Here is a 26,041-nt window from a genome sequence, read left to right on the forward strand (position 1 = left end):
TAGGAGTGAGTTGTTAGCGAATATGTTGGAGCCACGCTGTTTTTGTGACGAACTTAACCATGAACCCTGCGGAGGTTGCTGTTGATATTGCATCTGCTGCTGCTGATATGACACATCCTGCTGTGGTTGTTGTTGGTGTCTGCGTCCCTGATCAGCTCTACTGGATCGTCTCGAATTGTTTAGAGCAGGATCCGATGTTCCCCAAGGCGGTTGTACGAGATTAGCTCCTCCGTTGGATTGATTTACGGTGGGCGGTTCTCTCAGATGCTTGAATCGAGGATTGACATTTTTCTGGCTGTCAAGAAAGCTCTGAAAAGGGGATTGGTTAATTGGGAGTGATGATATAATGCGTATGTGGTGAATTAGAGTGAAGATGGAACTGCATTATCATTATTACCTGGTAGTCTCTCTTCTGGTCGTCCTTGAGTCTCTGCCTCCTCTCGTCCTCGGTCCGTAGCATTTGGCTTGGTGTTTGATGAAGGGAGTGAAGAAGGAGCAAGCTTGATGGTGATAGATCCTGGACAGATCTGCACTAGAAATCACGATAATTGGAGATGATTTTCAAGTTTGAAATATAAGATGGTGCTATCTCGTATAGACTGGTTTACGAATAGGATGAATCTATTAACTTATTAGAGCAACTTCTCGTTCATTATGATGCACGTGGAAGGTCAAGGCAGAGCAGAGCGAGCTAATATTTGTATCAAAATTACTGCAAGTTTACTCGACTTGAAAGAGGATAAACACGTCGAAACACGTCCTTTCGTTCGTGCTGCTTCCTTCAAACCTTTCACGATTTTGCAACATTAGTCGGGCTACAAGCAATAAGACACAGCAGGTATGAGAATCTTATACATTTAAATTAGTTGACCGTCTGTTTTTACTCTTCAAGTACTTGTTTTTACTCGTACTTGATTGATTCTGGCTGCCCATCATCAAGCTTACCCAACCACATTCATACTAGACAGACCACTCTAAATATTTCAGTCCTATATTTCATTCAAAGATCTGGCATCTCCTTCCATGCTCTCACCCACTTCCCGTCGAGGAGCTCTCATCGTATTCGAAGGAGGTGATCGCTCAGGCAAATCAACTCAGGCTGCCACCTGTCGCGACAAACTCATAAAGTGTGGACACCACGCTGTATTATTACGATATCCTGGTATGGGACTGATAAGTATATTATCGAGGGATAACATGCATCTAAACTTCATTTCAATTTAGATCGAACTACACCAACAGGACAAATCATTGATCGCTACTTGAAGAGAGAAATTGAATTAGACGATCGGGCCGTGCATCTGCTGTTTAGTGCTAATCGCTGGGAGAGCATGTTCGTCTTTGAAACACATTTTTGGTCAATGACTTGCCAACAACTCTCTGTTTTCAACAGGAAATCAATGAGAGAAACACTGGCATCGGGCACAACGATACTATCAGACCGATATGCATACTCTGGTGTTGCTTATTCTGCTGCAAAGGTATATCAAAGAAACGTGCACTCATGAATACTGATGACAATTTCACTGTCCAAGTCACTTACACGCCTTATGCTAACTTAGGGTCTGAACTTACAATGGTGCAAATCCCCAGATCAAGGCCTCATAGCACCTGACGCAGTCATCTACCTGGAAGTGCCGACTGAAACAGCTGCAAGTCGGGGCGATTTCGGGAATGAGAGATACGAGACAATGGATTTACAAGGGCGTGTTCGTGTCATGTTTGAGAATTTAAAGGAACCAAGTTGGAAGGTATGTGTGGGCAAGAAGAATGCTAACATGGGATTGCATGAGTACTGATTTCTCCAACAATATAGATATTGGACGCTCATAAACCTATAGACGCTCTCGCAGAACAAGTACAGGCAATCGTATCTGAGACCATGGAACGAGTGGCTGATGAACCGATACATGAGGACTTGTGGCTTTAGAATGAGAGGATTTGGATTAAATTAATATGTACAGTTTTTAGGCCCGAGAAAAAAATATGTACAGTTAAACAAAGAAACGCTCATAGTCAAAGTCCAGCTTCACTCCTGTTCGACTTGTCTACAAAGAACCTAGTAACGAGGGCAAGAGAATTAGCTTTCGACGCATGCTAGTTTACGACTCACGAGGATTGCAAGGATTGCAGGTTTTTTTGCTTCACCTAAGCTGCCTCTTCCAAAAGGCCCTATCTTTGATCACCAGCTTCCAGAGTGTCTCAAAGGCTGGCGGTGTCAATTCTCCAAAAGAACGAGTTTGTCCAAACAAGACGATACTACATAATCAAATTATTGGACTTCTTGTACACACCAACGCCAAAGGATTTAGATATTCAATTCATTCACATCCTTTGATGCTCTGGGCCACTTTGAACTATTTGACATACAAGTGTAAGCTAGCGATACCACGCCTTCAAGTGCAAGCCAGCAATAAAACTTTGAAGTAAAAGTTTTTTTACCTACAACCAATTCGAAGTTGGCCCCAAGCAGTATAAATAGATGCATTCTTAGGCCAATAACAGAGTCATCAAAGTAAAAAAAAACGTTTAGTATATTAAATTAAAATCTGTGAGGCCCGAGAAACATATGTACAGGTACTTTAAACAAACAAATAAATTTTCATGGTCTGGTCAAGTCCAGCTTCACTCCTATTCGAGCTTGTTTATAAAGAATCTACAAAAAGCGGGGAAAGCGGATTGGTAAAACTCATGCATCTGGACTTTGCAGGTCCGCTTTTGTTACCTGAGCTGCCTTTCCCAGCGAGAGGGGTTGTAAAGGCCGAACTTGGTTAACAGCGTCCAGAATGTCTCGAATGAGTTGCGGTGTCATTTCTACAAATCGACGAGTCAGCCAAGTAAACCAAGAACATCGGTACGAAGACGGCACTTGCCACACATACCAACAGTATCACCTCTTGGATGCAAGAAGGGATGCTTCAACAATTCATCAATCGTCAGCCTTTCTTTCGGATTTCGTTTCAAGCAGCCTTTAATAGCATCCAGCAAGGCTTCATCATCCAATGGTGGATAGTATATTGGCTGATTCACATCCACAATCGACTGTAGTTTGGTCATCATGGGTAGATGGGAGAAGGGTGTTCGTCCAAATACAAATTGGTAGAGAATGCACCCTAACGACCATACATCGCTTGAGCGTCCCAGCTGACAGGAGATTGTTATTTAGCTCAATGTTGTGTTGAGATTCGTCCGCAAAAAACGGCACAGTGAATGAAATGGATCACTACCTTGAGTGAAGGCTTCTTGACTCCTGGACCAGAATCAACATATGTTATGGCTTCAGGAGACATGTAATTCAGGGTCCCAGTCTTTGCTCAGCAAAAAACAGGTTAAAGAGTCGTCCATTTATGACTATGATTTTCTCGCCGGCACAAACCTGATGATCACGATGTATATTAGTTGTATCATTAGGTATGTGTTTTGCAATTCCAAAGTCAATGAGCTTCAGTCCACCTTGGACCATCAGAAAGTTCTATACAACAACCAAAAAAATCAGGATATATTAAAACCTTGAATCGATGATGTATTCCCACCGCAGGTTTCAAATCACTATGTATGATGTTTTCAGCATGTAGCGAGTTGACTGCCTCCAACATCTAGGATGAGGTACGAGGTCCTTGAGTTTTCGAATCATTAGAACAGATAGCGAGCTATCCGGGTTTTACCTCCTCCCAATACAACCGTATAAAGTTCCTGCTCAACTTTCCTTGATCCTTCATCAACAAATGTGCCAAATCAATCTCTCCATACTCAAGGACCTAGAGAAAAGGCAAAGTAGTGTCAGGAAACATGCCTTGAATTGCAGAATGTTTCGGAATTTTTTTTGCCTCGGTAATGATAAAAGCGTCAAGCATAAGAACTCACCATCAGTATAACACCTCTCTCTAAATTCACTTCAGAATCATACAAGTGTATAATCCTCGAGTTATTCTTCAATCGCTGCAGGAGGGCAATCTCATTCATGTAATCTTCAACGGCATCGGCCTCCAGCCCTCGCACGTTGACCTTTTTCAGAGCATAGAGCTTGCCAGCATCATTCATAATCTTGTAAACTTTTGAGCTTCCGCCGCGTCCGATTAGTTCAATCTTGCGGTAGGTAGTGTGGTTGACCTATCGGTAGTAATTTGATTGGTTATGGGGTCACCGAACCCCTCCCCGCCCCTCTAAGAATCGGTGACATAATACCTCGATGCCAGTCTTGGGTGTCATGGCTCCAGCAGGATTATACAATTTGAATGATGGTTTGGCAGCTGCTAACGGCGACTGTATTTCCATGGATTCCAAAGCACGATGCATAGAGACATCACTGCCGAAAGTCGGAAGAGGTGGCGGAACTACTAGAAAAATCAGCGAGATACACGAGGCAAAAAAAGGTTCATTCAAGGGATGACTTACCTAAAGGCCGAACATTCTCTGCCAACGACTGTCGAGATGGTAACAAATCAGTCTCCTTAGGTGGTGTTGGTATTGGCGGTACAGCAGCTCGTGGTGTTTGCATATCTGGTTGAGAAGTTATTCAGTACCAATACAGCGTATCGCGAAAGGCAGGTTCATTTCGTAATTCGTCCTACAAAATGGTGGTACAGGAGCTGTTGAAGTTGCTCTGTTCCAATTCTCAGGTCCAACATGTCTACTTGTCAACATCTTTTCCGCGAAGGCAAGTCAGAACAAGATCAAATCATTCCTTCTGGAATAAACTAATGCCCTACCATGGTAGTAGTATCAACCATCATATCCTCATCCTCTAGCTCTTCAGCGTTAGCAGCAACAAGAGGAGGAGGGCTAAGAGTCTTTGCTTTAGGAGGAGGTCTGGAAGTCTTTACTTCTTGACGCAGAGTGTAGTCTTTCAATATGTCCTAGAATACGGAGCGTATCAGCACTATCGCTAAAAAAGACCTCATCGAATATTATAACCACCTGTGGTAAGAGTTCTTCTGGCACGACGTCCTTCTCCTTCTGCTTTTCCTCCACAACACCATTAACTACAGCCACCTTCTTGATGGGTCGAGCACGTATTGTAGGTGGCTGCTCAAACGAATCATCGCCATCTCTACTCTTGTCTTCAGATTCATCTTCTAGTTCAGACCCTCGGCTGCTTCCGTCTGATATTCGCATGGGAGGACCTACAGACACAAAGAAAGTGTTGGAAATCATTTTTATGATTAATTAAAGACACAAAAAGCACTTGCCTAGCCTGACACGTTGAGCACCGCCAGCCATTCCAAATCGGCGAGGACCAGCTCTACTTGACATGGAATTCTTATCTACTCCCTGTTCTGGGCTTGGAGTTTTGAGAAGTGGTGTTTGAGCCTGGGATTCATTCTAATAGACGCGATTGAGATTTGAGAGGTTGGTTAATCATAACGAGCAAAAAAACACCACGGAACGGTAAACACATACCTTGGAAGATGAAAGAGGAGAATCCAATCTTGGTTGTTGAGCACCTTCTTTATCACGAAAGGGATCTAATAATTTCATGTCCCTCTTATCGTTTGATGTAGCCGGTCGTTTTTGATCTATTTTAATGTAGTTGTAAGCAAGTCCAAAACATCCTCACTTACAAGCTCCTTTGTTACCTTTGACCAACTCGAAATTAGCCCAAGTAGTGTAAATAGATGGATTCGTAGGCCAATAGCGAGTCATTAATTTAAGAGTTGCTCTAGTCTTTGATGGGTCGACATTTGCTTCACTGATACAAACATGATGTCAGCCCACACTAATGAGTTGGAACAAGCAAGAACACATGAGATAAAGCAAGATCAATACGTACTTTTGAATCTGAACATAACCAAGATACAGATCTACGAGTTCGACTTCGTTCTTGTGTTTGTCGACATCGATAGTTGAAATGGCCTTTTCGTAGATTGCGAGGACATCGGATTTGGTAGTGCCCCTTAGTAATTGTGAATTAATATGTTGCTTCCATTGCAAACACGTCCACTCCTTGGACGGCACTTGCTCCTGAGCTCCAACCGCTGACAGCATTGCTAGCAACACATCTTCAATCAACACATCATCCTAAATTCACGATTTCTTTGACGAGTACTAGAAGGTGATGAAGCAAAAAGCCGAGCCGTGCGTTTCACTCATATCGACTCGTAACTAATGTGATATGCGCTATATCTACACGTGATTACTTATGAATAATGTCATGCTCATATTGCAGCTCTTCTTATTCTGTGCCGTGCTTTTGAGTTTGAAACGTAATATACGACGGAGAGGAGAATATAAATACTTCATTTCGTCTATGAAGTAAGCTCGGATCTGCTCTTGTGGACATTTGGCTTCTTCGTTGTGCCTTACCTTGTAAAAAAGTTGGCAGATAGATCGCGTTTAACGCTCAGACGTTTTCTAAGAATCCAAGTGTCTTGTACTGTGCATCAATCCAGTATACTACCGGAATCGCCCCTTCTCTGCTCTCTTTCATCTGGTATAGAAGAGTTTTAATCTACGTTTGATACATCTATTTGAACTCTGAATCTTGACGAACCGCAATACCACCTTCTCATAGCCCTCAATAAACTGGACCCGTCTCGATGGAGGGTGCTAGTGCATTCAAAGAAGCAAGTGATTAGAAATTTCTTCCCAAGCATCGGTCTTATCGGGTCCTGTGTTTGATGTGGGCGGAAGTGCTTTGATGAACATTTGATCCTGCCAACACTTGAAGTCTGAAATTTTGACCAACAGATCCAACAGCAATCCAACCGCAATACCACCTTCCCATAGCCCTCAAGAAACTGGAGCTGTCTCAAAGGTGCATTCATTTCCTCTACATTATCCCGGTATAGGCAGCTGTAATGACCAGAACTGCGAACGCGATGTGCTTCTCACCAAAACCATATACAGCTGGACTATCAAACGAGCGATGTCAACGCTACCAGTGCCACCACCAACATCGCTCCCATCCTTCTCTCGTCTACCAGTTGACGCACAAAACTATATGATTGACACGTACACTTATATAAAGCAACAACAGGCTGTTCTAGCTTTGGAGAAATCACTTGTAGTCGCAGAATCCCAGCTTTCTTTGCAAAAGGCGCACAAAGACTCTGAACTGGCGCATAAAGACTCTGAACTGGCTCTGAAACTGGAAATACAGAGCCTACGACGTGATTTTACCGAGGCCTTCATACAACTCGGCATTGTCACCTGGAGAGGTATAATAGGTAAAGCTTTGACATGTTGCTTCTTGGCCTTCCTATGCTTGAAACTACAATGCTGTAGGGATTTCGTCAGCTACTGACAGGTCTTTGGTTTTGTTTTGCAATAGAACAAGCTACGAGGCACATGTCGTTGTTACTACCTACAGCAAAAAATGCAAGCCGACATGATGCCTGGCTAAAGTTTTTGATTCTACCTGACTTGAAAGTGCACTCCCAAGGTTTTCGGAAGTGTGCTCCAGAATGGACTCCCGCACAGATTTCAAGTAATACATCCTATTTTTTACTGCTCAAAGCTGTATGTGTGTATACTCATCTGCTGTTGTGTAGGTTCTATCGCACGTGTTTACCAGGTGTCGTCGGAAAATATACATGCTTTTCGTACATTACGTGGAGTTGAACTCACAGTTCCCCCAGTAAGAAAAACTGTAGCTCGGAGCCTCATATCGTTTGAAAGCTAATCTCGATCATTATCACAGCATCTCGTTTCCGACGTAGAGGCCTGTCTGCTACAAGAATGCGCAAAGCTATGTAGATACGAGCTGAACGTCCGACGGGCACAAGTAGACCCAAATTCTGATACCTGAAACGGCTGAGACTATGAGATTTGTAAAAATGCACGTATATTATCATCGCTGATGTATTTTGAAAGGGCTCAAGACCACTGTAAAGTCAAAGAAGCAAGTGATTAGAAATTTCTTCCCAAGCAACGGTCTTGTCGGGTCCTGTGTTTGATGTGGGCGGAAGTGCTTTGATCAACATTTGATCCTGCCAACACTTGAAGTCTGAAATTTTGACCAACAGATCCAACAGCAATCCAACCGCAATACCACCTTCTCATAGCCCTCCAGAAATTGGAGCTGTCTCAAAGGTGGGTGCTAATGCATTCGTTTCCTCTACATTATACCGGTATAGGCTGTTGTAATGTCCAGAACTGCGAACAGGATGTGTTTCTCACCAAAACCCATCAGTCTGATTCTCTAGTGGGGGGAAATGTTTTGGGCTTCTTCCGAAGCTCGAAAAACGTACGGTCTCATAACTGCCGATTTGGGGCAGTATCTTGAACGGCAGAGGGGAAGTCATTGTTTCAAACATGACTTCAGTCTAATGACATAAGGGAAGGATTCTCCGAATGCGTCTTGACAGAACTGCCTCGGATCAACTATACCTTTCTCACAATCTCAGAATGTGAACTAGTATGCTAGTGGTGCATTTGTACTTTTATACTGGCGTTTACAAACAACACCTGCACATTTGATCCACTTTACAATAGGGCAGTATTATATGTTTACTCCAATAGTATCTACTACTTATCTTGCAGTTCGCGAAAAGTTCACCGATTGCGTTGAGTGCAACTTTCAACACGATCAACAGGTCTCAACTAGCAACACGAACCAGAATATAGGCACTACTGTGACTACTGTGCATGTCAAAGCATAATAAAGTCAAAATTCATCATTTCCCAACGTGATTATGGCTCCAATCTCTTTTTCTGTTCGAACCTTCACAACATTTACTAGCATAGAAAGTCATTACAGAAGAGAGGGAGAATGAGCTGGTTCAGAGCTTTAGCCAGCAGAAGAGTCACGGATGCATCCGCATCTCTATACAGTACGAGCAGAATACGAGGACTGGCGTCAGGAATAACATCCCGACCAAACCTCGACACCAGCAGCACCATCGCAACCACGAAATCCATAATCCCCGATGTTGCAACCACAGCATCCAACTACCAAGCCGACCCACTAGTCGAACAAGTCGTAAACAACATCATGAAGCATGGTAAAAAAACACTAGCACGACGCCTCGTATCCGATGCCCTGCTCTACATCCAACGCATCAGTAAAACAGGGGACGCAGCATCGAATCCACGTAATATACTGTCGCAGGCTGTAGACATTGCTTCGCCACTCGTCAAGATCGCATCAATGAAACGAGGTGCAAAGACTATACATCATCCACGGCCTATTAGTGAGCATGTGAGAAGGAGAACTGGGATATTGTGGATTGTGCAGGCTGCCAAGAGTCGGGGAAAGGGCAAGCCGTTTCCTGAACGGTTTGGAAATGAGGTGTTGGCTGTCTTGTCTGGAGAGTCGTCTGCGCTGCAGAAAAAGCTGAATCTGCACAAGATGGCGCTTGCGAATCGTAGTAATGTAATTATGCAGGATCGAAAGATTGGTGGTGGGTCGAGGTAGATGAGATTGATGATGTATTTAAGTGGAAGTTATATATATAGACTCACAATAATATCTATTTCTTACTCTTCTTTTCTGGTGGAGGTGCGACAGGCTCATCGTCCAAGACCAAGTCATCGAATTCCAGCCCAGCAAACCTCGATTCGAACTTTGATATTTCACCAGCTTGGTCTGTGAATTTCTTTTCAGAAGGGTTCCATAGTGGATGGTTTCTCGTGTCCTTTGTTAGCGAGAGCAGCGATTTAGGCGATGTTGTAGGCTGGTGATATATAGATCCATCCGATAGCACTACAGCCTATGTTGATCGTTAGCAAAGGTGGTTGGAATCAGCTCTCACACTTGCGAGATTACTTGATGGAAGATGTATGGATGCACATGGAAGGGTCTATCCGATGCGGTTGATTTGCATCTTTTGGTAGCAGATAGCAGCAGCTGCGTCCTGCTCGTGCATACTCTCCTTGTAGATATCATCTTCAAAGCTACTAAGTGAAAAGTGTCAAAAAAACCGTGGAGCCTCAACAATAGCAAAAATAAAGGACGCATTCACATGTAATCACGTACCTTTAAAGCGAATAATCCTGTTCGGTCTCCTTTGTCTCTCGTCGTAAATGTTTAGTCCTGATTCGTCTCTCTCCCAACACTTTTCGAGCAAAACGTTTAACGAGTAGAAGCAAGCAATAATGGCCAGTCTTCAACGATTGTTGCGGAGTCGCCCGCTGATAGGAGCCAGTCAACAATTCATGCAAGGTATGGATTAACACAATACTGGTCTGGCCAAGATAATATAACTGACGACAATTAAATTAGGTCGATTCCTTCACTCGACACGCATCGCTGGTATATACCGTATTCAGACTAGGCCTTGCATTATTATATCAATTCCGCTCTTTGCTTACACTTATCCCTATTAGCTCAAGCAACTACAGCAGCAGACACAACATCAGGCACTGCCAAACTCCAGGAATACGGCAAATTCATCATGTCCTGTCTCCCAAAATATATTCAGCAGATATCCATCTACAAGGACGAACTCACCCTATTCGTGGCACCCTCAGCTCTAATCCCAACAATGACCTTCCTGCGCGACCACGCTGCTACCCAATTCAAACAATGCCAGGACGTATGCGGGGTCGACTATCCAACCCGCTCAAACAGATTCGAGGTCGTATACCATCTCTTGTCTCTCCGCTACAACACCCGTATCCGTGTAAAGACATATGCTTCGGAGGTATCGCCCGTCCCATCGGTAGTCGACTTGTTTCCAGGGGCTAACTGGTTTGAGAGGGAAGCGTGGGACATGTATGGCATCTACTTTACTGGACACCCGGATTTGAGACGTATTTTGACGGATTATGGGTTTGAGGGGCATCCAATGAGGAAGGATTTCCCATTGACGGGTTATGTCGAGGTTAGATATGATGATGAGAAGAAGAGGGTTGTTGCCGAGCCGTTGGAGCTTGCTCAGTCTTTTCGTGTCTGTAAGTATCTTGGTATCATTGCGGATTGTGGAGTGCGAACAGAGTTATCAGAGTTTGTGAATTTAGAGGAGATGCATTGATGAAGTAGCGTGAGCAGCAATTCGAGAATGCTGCTAGCTGTTGGAGACTCTTCGAAGGATGTTAATGAGACTGAATTTTTCCCTCCTGTGAAGAGGGAATTGATCAATCGGCGGATTGGTGTTTGTCTATATTAGTTGTTCATTTCGCCTTTGTCTTACAACCACCTGACAAAGACTCGTAACTAACCTTCTTCCACTCGATAGTCGATGTACAATCACCTTGGGAACAAACAGGTTCCGGAACTCCAGTCCCTAAAATATTGCCAGAACCACCAAAAGCAGATGTACCGCCACCACCACCAGCTGCAGGTGGTAGTGCTCCTCCTCCACCTAAAGCATAAAAACGACTTTTATAAAACCGTAGTAGTATAGATGATTCTTTCACGATACAACCAATACCACAAAGGATCATTTATCATTTGTTTGATGACATAAAAATGATCCAATCGTCCAAGAGTGAGAATCGCAATTCTTTGCACGCTTCGGTCTTTGATTTGGCAGTGTTTTCGTGTTTGGTCAAGTCTGGATTAGCGCAGACCCAACGGCAACGAAGTGAACAGCGTTTGAGCCAGTGAAAGACTACATTTCAGCGTGCGCTAATTTTAAAGAATCTGATGAATGTATCCTCACGTATACGGACGCGGTCAGATCTTTTTTGAAGAATGGGTTTAAAACCAATTTCCTGCTGCTTAACCACTACTTTTACGCACAAAGAAAGCAAGGGACTAACGGGTATACAGGAAGCATGGAAATCGATACCGATTTTATCGCTATAAACGATGCGTATGCTCAGACACACGGATACAAGGTCGCCTCACCAGCCGAAAGTGCGAAACGTTCATTCAGCGGGGACCTGCCTATACTGCTCATAGTAGGAGAGGCTTTATACCCCACCTTCACACTCGCTATTGCTGCTCTACGCAGCTCTACAGCCAACATCATCACCACAACATTTGAAGCCGACAACGAAATTGGGACTTATGATTGGGAGGAAGCTCGTAGGATAGCACTTGAACAATCAAGAAGATTCATTGCTTCCTCGAACGGTAGGTTGTTTCGTTCCATTGCTTCATTTGGCCTGGCGGTAGTTTGACTTTGCGCCATAACACCAATAGATACATCTATATTCAATATTGATTAGGTCCAACGTCGGCATGAGATCTTGGTAGAGATGGACTGGCCATTAAGCTTTGCGAATGTCGACGCCAGGTGCTTGCCACTGGTCTGCGACTATAGTGATGCTTATCCGAATATTTGGTTCCAGTGCCCATGGTTGCGCCCTAGTCTTGGCGTAAGTCAACTGGTGAGAGACTTCTTCTTGTCTGCGGCAAACGTGCAGCAACCGGGCAACCATGTCTTCATCGGGATCACTAAGATGTACACCTTTGTCAAGGCCTTCAACCTCCCGGTACTGCTGACTGCCACAGACCTTGGATACGACTTCATAGGTACCGATAGTAATAGTATCTTGGTCGAGGTAAACGATGAAGATTGCTGAGATTATTCCACGAGTGAAACGAACAAGACACTCATTCCCCTCAAAACTCCTTCATTCAGCAGCATCAGTAGTATCATCTCATGCAGCAATAACAAGTTAAACATATTTATGCTAAGTGACATGTAAGGTCATTTTAAAAAGAAGCGGTGAAGTAGTAGTTGGTTGTTTCAGCGAGTAGTACTACAAATGACATTTACCATCCCATGTTCATGTCTCAAGTTAGTTCTATCAATTCGAGCATGCCAGTCTGCGAAATCCTTATGTCTTTGGAAGGTGACAGCGTCTAAGGCTAACTGAACGTAAGATGTCAAAACTACAGGCAAAAACATCACAATTGGGATAGAAATAGGCCTGCAAAATACACACCATCAGCGCTTTGGTTTGGTGGTGGTTATCAGTGGTTATCATCGTTGGAATTGGATCCGATGACAGCTCGTTTGGCATCTGCATGGGGGAGTGTAAGTGGTTGAGACGTTATAATATGATTCAGTCACAATCACAATTCTATTGAAGAGAACACGGTACCTTAAATTCATCTGGGAAGGATTTGGTTTGAAAACCAGCCATGTAGCACCGTTTTAATATCAGAAATGGTTCAACGAAATCACTCACACAAGTAGAGATGTTAGCTTGTCCCATGCTTGCCCAATGTGGAGTCAGGCTCTGCCTTCCGATTACTCATTTCTCAGCAGCTTGCATCTGAAACACCATGAGTAAGTTCTTTGCCTCTGTTGAAGACCTGTTTGGCTTGATGATCAAAATTTCTGATAATTCCACGATGGATGAAACGACACTTTGACGGCGTGAAAGCAATAGCTCATCAAGAATTTATCAACTTAATCTAAGTTCATTCAGTGGACTACGGTGTTTCTTGTCTTAGCACTCCTAAAATTGCCCGGAAGAGAGAAAAAGGGTGAAAAAAAGAATAATGTTGAGTTTTGATCACCTACCGGGCATTAACCTGATCGTTGCCCATGCAGGCTAGGCAATTATGGGGCGGAATTTATTAGCGTTTACGCATTTTAGCAACGGGGTATTTGACTGTGTGGTTCGAACAACAGCCAGGAGACAGAACCCCCAAAATTGTCCTGTTGTGGGTTTGAATGAAGAAGTGGAGAGGGTGTCACCCAGATGGTTTGACGTCCACTTTCCGTGCAAACAGCAAGGCAAAGCGAGTAATATTCCCGTACACTAAACAGTCGTAAGTGTGGCTGGTCAGAATAGCATCCTTTGAATTTTCAATGGAAGATTTAGTGGTGGCCATAACCAAGGTAAACTTCGTTGCAGATGATGGTTAGAGAGTTCAAACTTGCATTTCCGACATGGGAGTTTGCATTGGGGTATCAATCAATTTAAATTTAACGTCAAATTCCAGTATTGTTCGGAGCATCTTTGTCAACTCAACGTCAACTTGTTCCTCTGGAAGCGTTTTCGTGTCGTCGTCCTACTCGACAGGAGAGAATGGAGCTTGATGCCGAAGCGTTGAAAGACATGTTGACTCCGTCCTTCAGCCAACTCAAGGATATATTTCTAAGGCGAGGCTCTTTGTTCTCGTTTTGAAAATTTCAGCACAAGGGTAATCAGTAACTCTTTTATCACTTTCTTCCTTCATTGGGGTGTGAATCGAGACGATTGATTTGAGAGCAGTCTAACGACGACAAAAAATGTAATTCTGGAGATGCAGAACAAGCACAGTTCTGTTGAGACAGCAACCCAAGCACAGGAACGTCGTAGAACATTCCTGGATGAACTGTCAGGATAAACCTCTCAGGATGAACCTGTCAGGATAAGGTTTCACCTGTCAAATTCAGCAACTATAAAAAGCTTGTCATCTCGCACTCCTCAAGCCATCATCTTTTTATCTCACTGAATCAACAATTCCAACAAGTTCCTTTGCTCCATGCCATCATCATCAACGACACTTACCACCCCATCAATCCCTTCAGTCTAATATTCTTCAAATTGAACCTGTCTCACAGACATTGATCTTGAGACTTCATTGGGAAGTCTCTTTGGAAAGTGATGGCGACCAAACCAAAAGTGACAGTTTTCCAATACCTATGGGAATGTGATTTGTGAAAAATGTCGTTTTTGTGCTTGACGCCTGTGTAAACTTACCGCAACATCATTGCAAGATATAACCAAATGCGACGACGTACTATTCCAAAACGGATTGGTTCTCGGATGCTCCAAATCTTTGTATCGCACCAGTAACCGATGCCACAAAGCATTCTTCCACTGTGACTTGATCTCCCAACCCCAGTTTTACCAACAAGCAATGGATTGAACGATTTATCTCAATTTGATGCTCTTGAGAAAGGAACTAAACGTGATAGTAGTCAATCCCGAAAGTTTGATTGAAGGAATGACAAAGAAACGCCAGTCCGAGACAGTAGAGTGGTACTCTGTTGCGTTAAGGAGAGCGGAATTGTTGTATGCCCATTCACTCGATAAGGAATGACTGTAAGGAGATTCGAAGGAAAAATTTGATACAGAAACTAGCGTCTGTCAAACTTGAAAACTCGTTTTGGTTCTTTGGTTCATATTTTGGTCATGTATTTTCTCAAATAGTAGCAGATCCAGATATCATTCCAAAAAACAATTTACAACTGGGCTTTCATGTCTTGATTATGAAATTGTCGAATAGAAAACCACACAGACTTGTACTTGAGAAACTTCCTTACGGAAGTTTTGAAATTGGAATCTTCACAGAAGATGAAGCAGCAGAGTCTGAAACTTGTGGTGGTGGTGGTAGAAGTGGCGTTGCTTGGTTTGCTCTTGCTTCTGCTTCAGCCCTGCCAAAAAAAGCTGTCAGGAATTGGATCGATACATCAAGTCATGCTGTGTATACCTCTGCTTTTCAGCGTCCCAGTACTCTCTATTCCTCTTTAAGTAATCTAGTGCTAAAAAGTCACCATCTTCGTTCATATACGTGTTCCAAACATCGTAGAGCGGTTGCACGATAAAGTCGATGAAGCCCTATGTGGGATGAAGGATGATGTTTGTTTTTGAAGGCGATGAATGTACTGGTTTCTTACGAGTTGGCATTTTGGAATATTCTGGTTTGCCCGATCCATAAACATTGAAATTGGGAGGCCTCGACGTTTTTCTTCTTCACCCTAAAAGAGCACAAATAACTGTTAACAACACGCATGTATAGGAGTTGACTGATATCAACATGAAAGCTATACCTGTAAAAAGAACTCATCCATGATCTTAAACGTCCATTTCAGACATAACTCTTGTGGTTTTGCAGCGTTACTGATATCACCGCATTTCATGGCAATGTCGAGTACGAGTTGTCGGTCCTTTGAGTCGTTAAAGTCCAATCCTGCCAAGAACAAAACCGAAAGTAGTAAGTACGTATCATCTGATTATAAATAACGTTGCAACAATTTACCAGCTCCCGATATCTTATTCTTGAATTTTCCAATATACTCGAAATGACCAGCCATGTCAGTGGCGAGCACCATGGACAGTATGCACGATCTGACTTGCTTGAATTTTTCAAGGGGCAGGTTTGCGAAAATGTTGCAGTCAGAGTTTGGTGCGGTGATGATTTCGAATGCGCGTGAGCAGTGGTAGTTTTCCAACACCTATGGAAAAGTTGAAGCTTAGTCACATCATATTTTGTCTCGACAAACAAGACATGATACATACAGCAACATCATTATATCGTATAGCCAAAGGCGACGACGTATTAATCAAAAATGCATTATTAGTTCCCGGATGCTCGAAATCGTGTATGGCACCAGCAACCAAACCAGCAAAACATTCTTCCATGGTGACCAGATCACCCAATCCAAGTGTCACCAAAAAGCAATGTATGGCTTGCATGACGTCCGCAGCATGTGTCGAGTTATGGTACTGCACATTTTTATACCCCGATTCAATCCTCTTAAAGAAATTCCGTAACGTGATATCATCAACCCCGAAATTCTGCTTGAATGGATACGATTCGAAAATCGCCATTCCGAGATAGTAGAGCGGCTGGTTGTCGGTTGCGTCCACAAGAGCGAATATATCATATTCCCATTCATCCATTGCGTATAATGCGCCTGTTATCTTGGCCTCGCTGGCGGACGAAACTGTGGATTTCGGGATTTCGATCATGTTGATACGTGAGACGTTGGCTGCTTGGTTTGCGAGGAGGACAGAGGAAGACATGATTTCGGATGCTGAGAGGTTTACTTTCTTGTTTTGGGGCTTGCTTTCAGTAGCGACGAGAACGTTTAGCCATCTGTTGACTTCGGCGTCCATTGTGCTACCTTGGACGTTCAGGTTTGGCATGAAGAGCTGGTTGGATGATAGGATGTCGATGACGTATTCAAGGTTCTCCATTGTTTCTGCGTCCAGTCCTAAAGATCACACGTGTGTCAGACACTATCTATGTATCATTTCGGAAACGCGAGCACTCACTGCACTTGTCTTGAATATTTCGAATCAGGTTGATAACTTTGGTGACTGGTGAGTCCAGATCGAGCTTGACTTCCTTCTTCATACTAGAATGATACGTCCTGTATTAGATTACGCATTTTTATATCTAGAAATACCAAATCTACTCACGTCTGCAATTGTGCCTTCAAATCATCATTCATCTTGGTCAACTTTATCGCTTCATTTTGGTGATCCAGCATCGACAGTGCATATTTTCGAATAAATCGTTGCAGAGAATAGAATGCGAAACCAAGCAACCAAATCGTGACAATAATAGTAACTTCTTGTGGAGTTTGAATGTTGATGCCTTCAGCATCCACAGCGTAAATGGATCCGTCTGGCATCACACTGATATCCGAAGTGTTGAAATTTGCTGGGAGGAAGGTTATTACTGCAGAACTCGCATTTTCGAATCCGTAAAAGACAATGAGACTGCAATATGCCACTAAATTATTAAATTTGCGAAAGGGTTAGAAACCAAGCCGCGACTCCGGGTATGAAAATTCACAGGATTTTCTTACGCATGAAGCAAGTGGAAGCCGCCAGAACATGTCTTCCTAATCTCTCGGTTCCGATTTGCAGGTTGACGGCCATTAGCGAGACAAACCAGCAAATTGCGAATATCCTGTGAGCATTTCCACAAAGGAAGTGAAAAATACAGTAAGGAATGAAGCTTAGAATGACCGGTCTATAAATTCAATATTGTGAGCTTCGACACTGTTTTGCAAGAAAGATGTTTGGCTCAAGATAGCACGTACAGCACGGAAAGGGGATGCAAGAAAACGATGATTCGATTGATTTCATGCACAAAGAATGCAGTAGCAAAGTCTAATATGTAACAATAGGTGAATGCGCTTTCAGAAGAGGGCCAAAAACAAGCACGTTGCAAACATTGTGGTAATGTCCAATAGTAGAGCTCTGTCCATCCTGACGCATCGAGCACAATGAGCAGCAGACCATACCATATGTAATGTAGCATCATCTGTATCATACGAGTGAGGTTATAGGTGACTAAAAAGCGTCAAATTGTGCTGACATACCATTGGTTCAATTGGCCCCTTTATGGCATCACTACCATCCTCTGCGAAATAATTCGAGTACCTCAGCCCACCTTTGCTTGCTTTACTTCTACGAAAACACCAACAAGGATGGTTGAGAAATGAAATCTGATTGTATGACAGACGCAAACATGGACAACTCACGAATTGGTTGTTGCAGCTGGAGATTTGCGGTTACTATCTTGTATCTGTTGAGAGAATTCACCCAGGGAAGATCCATGACGAGGAGGTACCATGCCAGCACTACTAGATCCACTCTTAAGACCAGACGTAAAGTGAGGAGCATGCTGGATGATATCGGCGCCGGTGTATTGGGAGCGTCCATTATTGATTGAAGAGCTATGGGCTACAGGAGTAGCTAGAGATATTGAAGTTCGTCTTGTGTCAGCAGCTATGCTTTGCCGCCTTGGAGAACCGTTAATCGCATTGTGTTCAGCAGAACTTTGGCGATTTGTGGAGACAGCAGGAACCACACTATTGTTGCTCATAGCGAACATGGATTTCCTAGATCTAGTGTTCCTGCATGAGCTTTCGTTTAGGTTGTTGGATGCAATTTGATGTAGCGGAATATTATAGGTTGCTTGCACAGTTCACGTTCAAGTAACATTCTAGGAAAGAAATTGGAGGGCATATAATAGATATAGGAATGAGAAGATCGAGATGAGAGACACGCCGATATCATCGACAATTGTATTTGGAAACACCGTAAAAGGTCAGTGACTTTTATTTCGTCAAAAACCAGTCACAACCAAACAGAACGTGATGCCCCGAGAGCTAACATAAAATACCACCGAAACCCCTCACTAGACATGGCTTTCCATAGCCTGAGTCCGTCTCCACCGCCCACATCCTCCTCTTTTATCGAAAACGAAGCTATTCCAAACGAAATCTACTCGATATTGGCCCAACATCCTATCTTTGCCAATATTCACGACGAGAACTTCTTGCAACAGGTATATCCTCTTCTGTTGATCGTCTTCCTTTTACCCTTTCTTGTCTCTCGACACCACAAGACTTTGACACATCTCAAACGTGACTCCTAGTTGGCTACTGTCATGCACCCGAGGTTTGTCGCTCCGGGCGATATGATTGTACGTGAAGGAGATGAAGCTAGATCCATGTTCTTCGTCGTGAGTACAGCCCTGGAAGCTTTGAACTATCGTGTTTCTCAATGTTGAGCTCCATGCTTTCTTTCAGATCAAGGGGGTTGTGCAAGTCCAAAGTGGCGATGGAGAAGTCGTCTTTGCTGAGCTAGGACGCTCTCAAGTAAGCTCTTTCAACTGTTATCATCTCCGAACGTCGCAACTCACTCCCACGTCTCCTAGTTCTTTGGTGAAATCGCTCTACTTTTCAGTGTCAATCGGACGGCTACTGTCTGGTAATATTGTCGCCTCGGATACGATACTGTCTTCCTTTTGCGTATCTCTGAACAACATCTCCTACTAGTGCAAAGACAAAGTGTGTTCTTGCACGACTGAGCTCAGAGGGTATGTTGAAAGAAAAATCTTCACTCAGAACAGGTCACTGATTCGCTCGCAATCATTCAATTAGAACTACAAAACATACTGGAAAAGTTTCCAGATGTGGCAACGGCAATCAACAATGAAGCACAAAAGAGATTTGCTGATTTGTTGAGTGAAATGGAACGAGCTGGAAAACGTGTGCCGGAAATCACTTTTGAAGGCATGCAGGAGAAGAGGAAGGTATGTAACTTGTCTCATTTTGTATATTTGTCTATGCAAAACTCCAAACTTAATCGCGTCGCTCAAACTTGTAGCAAGAACGACACGTGTCAAAATCTTCAAGTGCCAAATCACTAGCACCTAGTCGACGAAATAGTGATTTAGATATCGGTAATATGTCAACTAGCCCATCGAGAGAATTCATGTATGCAATGAACGTAGTTCACCAAGGTGAACTGACTGGTGAACGAAGCATCCCAGCAGAACAGCCTCTGCACCAACAACTATCAGCATCGCACCTGCTCGACCAGAAGCCCATAGTGGCCAGTACAATAGTCAAGGATCCATTAGAGGAATCAGATCCATCGAACGATGACGTGTTTCGCAATGCCAATCCAGCATTCATGATGCACGTAGCTCTACCCGATAACGAATATGATTATTATGACGATGATGATGTCGAGCAAGATCAAACCACAGACGATGAAGTAGAAATGTTTCCAAGTAATTCATCAGAAGACTCTTCGACCTCAAGTGCAGAAACGCCACCTGGAAGTATACAAATCCCACGACAAGCCAATCCAATGTTGAGTGCATTTGCCTCGCAAAATGGAGGTAGACGAAGAGCTTCTGTTGCTGTATGGTCTGACGACAAGCTGATGCAGCTTGCTGCAAATAAAGGAGGCAGCAATAGCAGTGGTGGTAGTAATGATGCAACCAAACGAAAAACGTGGGATGGAGATCAATCACCAGCTACTCTGAATCGTAAAAGGTTTGCTGAAAGTATAGTGCAAGGCGATGACTCTGATGCAGATGGTGCAGTAGAAGGACCAGGATGTGTTTACGTCGATGACAGATATGGCATACTCGGAAAGTCTATAATGTCACGAATACTCTCATATCTACCCTTCACGACCTTGTTTAGAATACGCAGTCTGAACCGCCTCGTGTTTACATTAATCACATCCACCGAACCAAACTACCGTAATCTACTATCCCATATCGACCTGAGTCCATTCCATAAACGTATAAATGACAAGAGTCTATGTGATGTGGCATCATACGCAAACACGTCCGTGACATCACTAAATATGCGAAATTGCTGGGCAGTAACAGATAAGGGTCTCATAAAAGCTGCAGCCTACATGTCACAGCTGCATGACCTGGTGCTTGCTTCCGTATGGGATATAACAGATGGCGGTCTGTTGTCTCTCGCCCGATCATGTCCCAACCTGACCTCATTGGATTTATCAAACTGCCGTAAAATAACAGACAATGGGGTCTTGGCTGTCTTGTCTGCTTGTCCAGGTCTCACAATCATCACATTATCATACTGTAAAAACCTCTCTGACTTGGTATTGGATCATCCTCAATGGCGTCGAGTAAGAAGACTAGACCTGCAAAGATGTACAGGTATCACCGATGCTGGATTCGAAAGATGGAGACATCCATTTACAGCCGAACGGGAATTGCAACAACGAAATAGTAGTGCGCATCACAATGGTCACAACAACAGCAGCAATAGTAGTAACAACCATTCCATCAACGGACACGTGAATAGCAATGATAATCCAACACCATCCTCCCTCAGCAACTCGCACATCAACAAACACCACAACCACCTCGACTTTGCCATGGAAGAACTCTGTCTGGCCGACTGCTCCTTCCTAACCGACAACACTATAACGTCCATATCTCTATCATGTCACTCCCTGAAGGTCTTGTCTCTGTCATTCTGCTGTGCCCTCTCTGAATCATTCGCTACACCACTGGTTACAGGCTGTGCCGCGTTAGAAGAGCTCGATATGTCGTTTTGTGGTGGAGCTGTCACGGATTCTGCTCTTCAAATTCTGGGACGGGGATTGAGTAGTAGTTTGGATAAGCTGAGTATCAGAGGGTGTATCCAAGTCACTGATTCTGGATTAAATGTGCTGGCTGAGCATGCGCTGGCATTGCGAAAGGTATGGGGTTTCGGAACATTGAAAGGTTTTTGAGTTTGTTGAGGACGGCTCGTAGCAAACATAGCATGAGAACAAATCGCTGGCCCTTTGTCTTGTTAACCCACTCATCCATTTTTAGGTCAATGTCTCGAATTGCAAGTCTGTATCCAAGGTCGGAACACGGCATTGGGAACCTCTGAACCAAAGTATATTTTCGGGAGAGCGAATCGATATAAAGATCCAACGCCACTCTGTAGCTTGAGCAAAAACAGAAAGTGGATGGCGCTCGCAATGATTGAATTGTAAATAAGTAATTTTCTCAAAGTGTTTTCTCTTTATTATACATGTTGTTCAAATTGCACATAGATCGTGAATCGCTTCCGTTCATTCTGTATTGGCAGCAGGTACAGAAGTGAGTTCTTGTTTGAATGTCATAAATCCAATGGAAGCACCGTTTTTTTTGTGTGGAGGGACACACTCCCGATGAAACTCTGCCTCTTCTTGTTGAAATCGAGGTTGCAAGTGTGCAGTTGCTTCCTTGACATGAGCTTGTAGCTCGTATACTTTCTACGTTGGTGTTGGAAACAGGAATTCAGCATGCCCAAAACGAGATACCGAGGTCAAATTCTTTAAGCATTGCAAGATCAGCTCTGTATTCCTGTCCTAGAAAGCCATATGGCGTTGGAGAGACATAGCATGCACTCGCCAATGATATCAGTACTGTTTAAGCTCGCACATACATTGGAAGGGAGAGCCAAAACAATCCAGATAACCAAACCATCAGCTGGTGCATGCCCAGCCAGCAAATGTACGAATACATTTGACTCTACGTGAAAAAAAGTCTCCATACACGATGCATATCAGTGTCTCTTGATCCCTTCACCAGCTGAGCCAGCTAGCTTCCCAAGTTGATCCATCTTCTTTTCCGTTGCTTCACATCCCCCCCCCAAAACTTGATTGGAATGGTTGGGAGATCTGAGTCGCCAATCATATTGGGTGAATGAAAAGACGACGTTCTAGTTTTCAAAGTTGGTGATTCCTGGCGCGACAAAGAACAAATGTGGAGATTCCCGTCATATTGACCACACCTGTCTATTCCCACTCGTTTCATGTCAATTATTAAAACACAGCAGCGGACGCATCACCATAGCCTCATTAGACTACATCGTCTCCTTGTGTGCGACTGCTGAGAAAGTAAGGCGGGGTGTCAGCATATCGTCGGTGTTGAATGAGTACGTTATAATACTAGCAGCTGCTTTGTATTGGTTACCTGCTTCTTATTTCACTGTACCTGTTCAGCTGTCTGGATGGTTTCAGATTACTTGGCCATGTGTTGAGCGAGCTGTAACGTTACGATGGCATAAACAACTCGCACCTCTGCGATATCGTTCAAGGTGAGATTCAAGTATAGGTTGAATGTGGAAATGATTTTATCACAGTTCAGAATGATAGCATCCCTGTCTAAAATCACTTTTATTTGAGAAGGGCATAATATGAGTATTTGTGCTAAAAGAAACATTGCTTGATTACAAGAAATACATTTGAGATCACTGACCTTTTGCACCAGCCTTTAATAGCGCGGGTTCCTTCAATTCCGAGCACATAGCTTCATTTTGGAACCATAGAAAGCCAGCGCTTGTACATATTTCTGAATTAATGATTGACTGAGATGGTGCTAGACATTGTAATGCAGAGCAGAGGGACTTACGCGCAAGCCTCGTAATCTAATCCTCTCCACATCGACTTCATCAAGTAGCACATTCCAAGTGTACTGGCATATTGTTCGAATTGCGTCGACGTTTTTGAAAACTGACAGTTGGCAAACTAGAAACAACCACACACATGTCATCAATAAGCGCAAGCCATTGACAACTCCCGCCGATCTGCAGTACCAACAATGATATTGGGTAATTCTCACTAATGTAAACGGGGCACTTCAGCATTGGAAGTTGAGAGTCCAACTTTGGTTCAAAGTGTCTCATGCGAGATAAATCAGCTTCCAGTGGAGATGGTGGCAAACCGAATGACTGTGATGCGTAAATATCGTATTTGATATTGTGTGGCAGCCGAGGCACCAGGTCTAATCTCGGCGCTTTGAAGATACCACGTACGCTCAGATTCGGTGCTTGAAATCAAAGCCGTTGTTTTAATCGACGATTTCAATCAAAACTCCATACGGGGTTTGAAAAGCACACATGACCTCGTGCCGGCCGTAGTCATCGTCTTGGCCAAATGCTTCATCAGCCTATTGAAATGAGTGAGCCTTATATTCACACAACTCTATGAAAACGCAAAATACCGTATTCAATTAATGTGACTTCCTTAAAGCTGCATACCTGGCGAAAATGTTTAAATTAAGTCGCACCAGCAATACCTCTTTGACTCCATATTCAAGAAGAAATGGAATTCGGATAATGAGCCCCCTGGTATTCCCTCTAAATCCGTTCTGCTTTTCTGTACAGCGAGAGCTCGCATCAACATGTCAATGTCGAAATGTCAATCAACTGAGCGAATTGGATCCTGTTTCAGCCCGTTGGAAATCGGATTCCAGAATATTGGATGTATCCAATTATACAAAGCTTAGGGAGTGTTTGCCGTTTATGCGACAGCTGCTCCTTTCGGTCTGGTTCGACTGGGCAAGCGATCAGAATAGATCCGTAATGTATCGATGACCATCTCCAGTGGTTGACATCTCATGGAAACAGTGACTGCCAGTACAGGGTTGGCTGATTTGGCTGATTTGGCTGATTTGCCAAGATTGAGACTTTAAACAGACGTGTTGGGGAGTGGTCAAGTGGTCTGAAATATTGTCCACGCGAGGCACTTTATCCGTCACGCCGTCTCAAATTTGAGATGGAACTTCAGCTGCGGTTCAATTTCTGCGTCTCAGCTAACAGAAACTACGGGCTTGTTAAGTAACTCGGCCTACTCTCCGTCCCATTTTTCACACAGATGGACCCAAAGAGCCATAAGGACGACGGATACGTAATCCTATTCAAATTGTAACGATTATTGTGACGAGTATGTCCCTATCACACTTCAATTTTCCAAAACACCCACTGCAATTTAGGTGTTCCAATTTTAGCTCCATACAGGGCGACCGGCCGCTCGCTGGTGACAGTATCGTCACATTGCCAGATTCGATGAGCCGCCGATCAAGTTCTCCCTTGATAGGGCATTAGCAAGGTCGAACTAAACCAGAAAATAGAAAATGTCCTTCAGATTTTCCTGGAAGAAAACCCAATGATTCCAGCTGTGTTCAAGCTGGTTCCAGGCGTATTTTTAAGTGAAATAACGTAAGGAATAGTACTAAAGCAGATTTGCAAGCTTGTTTGATTGATTTCGAGTACATGTTTGGTTTGTCACGTCGATACTTTGTCAATACCAAACGTTTTCGTATCGAGGGAAGAGGAAACATAGTAAAAATCTGCTACAATGTATTACGTTATTGATTCCGCTTGAAACTCCCCATACATCTGCTAATCACGTGTAGCGCTTGAAAATGATTTGTTGCGCCTGTTTCAAAGCCACAGCCATGAATGACTTTCTGCGAAGGAATTCCTAACATTGTAAAAGCATAAAAAATGATCAATGTTACCAAAACACATGTGGGACCACTCATACAACCAAATCCAGGTATGTATCAAGTACTCTCTTGAATGCCAGGAACATTACGGAGGATGACCAGCTTCACTTGATAGAAGTAAGGATTTACAGCATCCGCTCAGCAAAACAGGCTTTGGACGTCACGCATGTGTTTTGTCTGTGTCTCGTAAATTTGTCAAAAGTCAATCGGAATCCCAATAAGAAACGAATAATCCGAACAAGGAAACAGAGATTTGAAATTCCTTTTATTGATCGGACTCATGCATTCAAGCACAGAATCATATATGTGGAGACGCAGGACAACTAAAAGGGATTGGTATCAACCTTCGTATTTGAACTTTACCATTGACGGCCGGTTATCAAAGCCTATAACGAAACAAAGAAGTCTTGGACTTTCAGCATCTGGTCTGAGGCCAGCTCCTTTAAGAACTCTTCTACGGCACAAGCTGTGCCAACCACTGAGCAATGTTTCCACCCACGATATCCAACGACCACAGTATCGTGACGGTCGAATACAACTCCAAATCGAGCTTCCAAGACCTTGATAATATCGCGGGCCTTTCTTAAACCCATGGAGTTGTATCGGCCAGCAAGAGGGCTACTAAATCAAAATGTGGTTAACAAGACAATCTCTGTGCAATCGAACAACAATGAATCTTACGTTTGAGATGTCACCTCCTCGGAAGCACAAGTCATTGGAGTATCTTCAGGCAAATCCGTGGGGTAGGGATCAAGTAGCATGGGTTGTGTAGTTGCTGGTTGAGGGAAAATGTTAGATCGTTTGTTGAAACTTTCTAAAAGCTCAGCCATACTCATGAGTTCAGCAACACGAGTATAAGCAACAGCAAGTTGGCCTTGAAGAATACCAACTTGCTTCTTAAGGTCTCCATTTTCGTTTTCGAGATCG

General features: G+C 43.5%; 7 protein-coding genes across 7 annotated transcripts; 4 read left to right on the plus strand and 3 right to left on the minus strand.

Moving 5' to 3' along the window:
• Positions 1-1,023: 1,023 nt before the first annotated feature.
• On the plus strand, positions 1,024-1,930 carry CDC8 (dTMP kinase; the record flags this gene model as incomplete). The annotated part of the gene is made up of 5 exons (XM_031169564.1): positions 1,024-1,162; positions 1,225-1,333; positions 1,394-1,481; positions 1,563-1,751; positions 1,817-1,930. The coding sequence occupies 5 exons, from the start codon at positions 1,024-1,026 to the stop codon at positions 1,928-1,930; spliced, it is 639 nt and encodes a 212-aa protein (XP_031024452.1).
• Positions 1,931-2,602: 672 nt separating this feature from the next.
• SmJEL517_g03637 (uncharacterized protein) lies at positions 2,603-5,985 on the minus strand (the record flags this gene model as incomplete). Its single annotated transcript, XM_031169565.1, has 17 exons — positions 2,603-2,656; positions 2,726-2,814; positions 2,883-3,144; positions 3,228-3,308; positions 3,377-3,472; positions 3,534-3,596; positions 3,666-3,758; positions 3,865-4,110; positions 4,186-4,334; positions 4,396-4,500; positions 4,572-4,644; positions 4,710-4,856; positions 4,918-5,123; positions 5,202-5,322; positions 5,401-5,516; positions 5,577-5,689; positions 5,771-5,985. 17 exons carry the CDS (start codon positions 5,983-5,985, stop codon positions 2,603-2,605), a joined length of 2,229 nt encoding a protein of 742 aa, XP_031024451.1.
• Positions 5,986-8,710: 2,725 nt separating this feature from the next.
• On the plus strand, positions 8,711-9,355 carry SmJEL517_g03638 (uncharacterized protein; the record flags this gene model as incomplete). The annotated part of the gene is made up of 1 exon (XM_031169566.1): positions 8,711-9,355. One exon carries the CDS (start codon positions 8,711-8,713, stop codon positions 9,353-9,355), a length of 645 nt encoding a protein of 214 aa, XP_031024462.1.
• Positions 9,356-9,410: 55 nt separating this feature from the next.
• Positions 9,411-9,826, minus strand: SmJEL517_g03639 (uncharacterized protein; the record flags this gene model as incomplete). The annotated part of the gene is made up of 2 exons (XM_031169567.1): positions 9,411-9,650; positions 9,707-9,826. The coding sequence occupies 2 exons, from the start codon at positions 9,824-9,826 to the stop codon at positions 9,411-9,413; spliced, it is 360 nt and encodes a 119-aa protein (XP_031024455.1).
• Positions 9,827-10,035: 209 nt separating this feature from the next.
• Positions 10,036-11,254, plus strand: SmJEL517_g03640 (uncharacterized protein; the record flags this gene model as incomplete). Its single annotated transcript, XM_031169568.1, has 4 exons — positions 10,036-10,102; positions 10,163-10,192; positions 10,267-10,833; positions 11,118-11,254. 4 exons carry the CDS (start codon positions 10,036-10,038, stop codon positions 11,252-11,254), a joined length of 801 nt encoding a protein of 266 aa, XP_031024468.1.
• A 3,837-nt stretch (positions 11,255-15,091) lies between these two features.
• Positions 15,092-18,394, minus strand: SmJEL517_g03641 (uncharacterized protein; the record flags this gene model as incomplete). Its single annotated transcript, XM_031169569.1, has 13 exons — positions 15,092-15,206; positions 15,263-15,390; positions 15,450-15,530; positions 15,603-15,742; positions 15,812-16,007; positions 16,072-16,769; positions 16,831-16,913; positions 16,978-17,293; positions 17,370-17,536; positions 17,607-17,676; positions 17,740-17,830; positions 17,889-17,976; positions 18,051-18,394. The coding sequence occupies 13 exons, from the start codon at positions 18,392-18,394 to the stop codon at positions 15,092-15,094; spliced, it is 2,517 nt and encodes an 838-aa protein (XP_031024469.1).
• Positions 18,395-18,566: 172 nt separating this feature from the next.
• Positions 18,567-21,790, plus strand: SmJEL517_g03642 (uncharacterized protein; the record flags this gene model as incomplete). Its single annotated transcript, XM_031169570.1, has 9 exons — positions 18,567-18,618; positions 18,714-18,859; positions 18,950-19,036; positions 19,104-19,172; positions 19,232-19,284; positions 19,353-19,393; positions 19,458-19,609; positions 19,684-21,549; positions 21,668-21,790. The coding sequence occupies 9 exons, from the start codon at positions 18,567-18,569 to the stop codon at positions 21,788-21,790; spliced, it is 2,589 nt and encodes an 862-aa protein (XP_031024470.1).
• Between the last annotated feature and the right edge of the window lie 4,251 nt (positions 21,791-26,041).

Source organism: Synchytrium microbalum (genome assembly GCF_006535985.1).
Source record: "Synchytrium microbalum strain JEL517 chromosome Unknown SmJEL517_scf0020, whole genome shotgun sequence".
NCBI lineage: Eukaryota > Fungi > Chytridiomycota > Chytridiomycetes > Synchytriales > Synchytriaceae > Synchytrium > Synchytrium microbalum.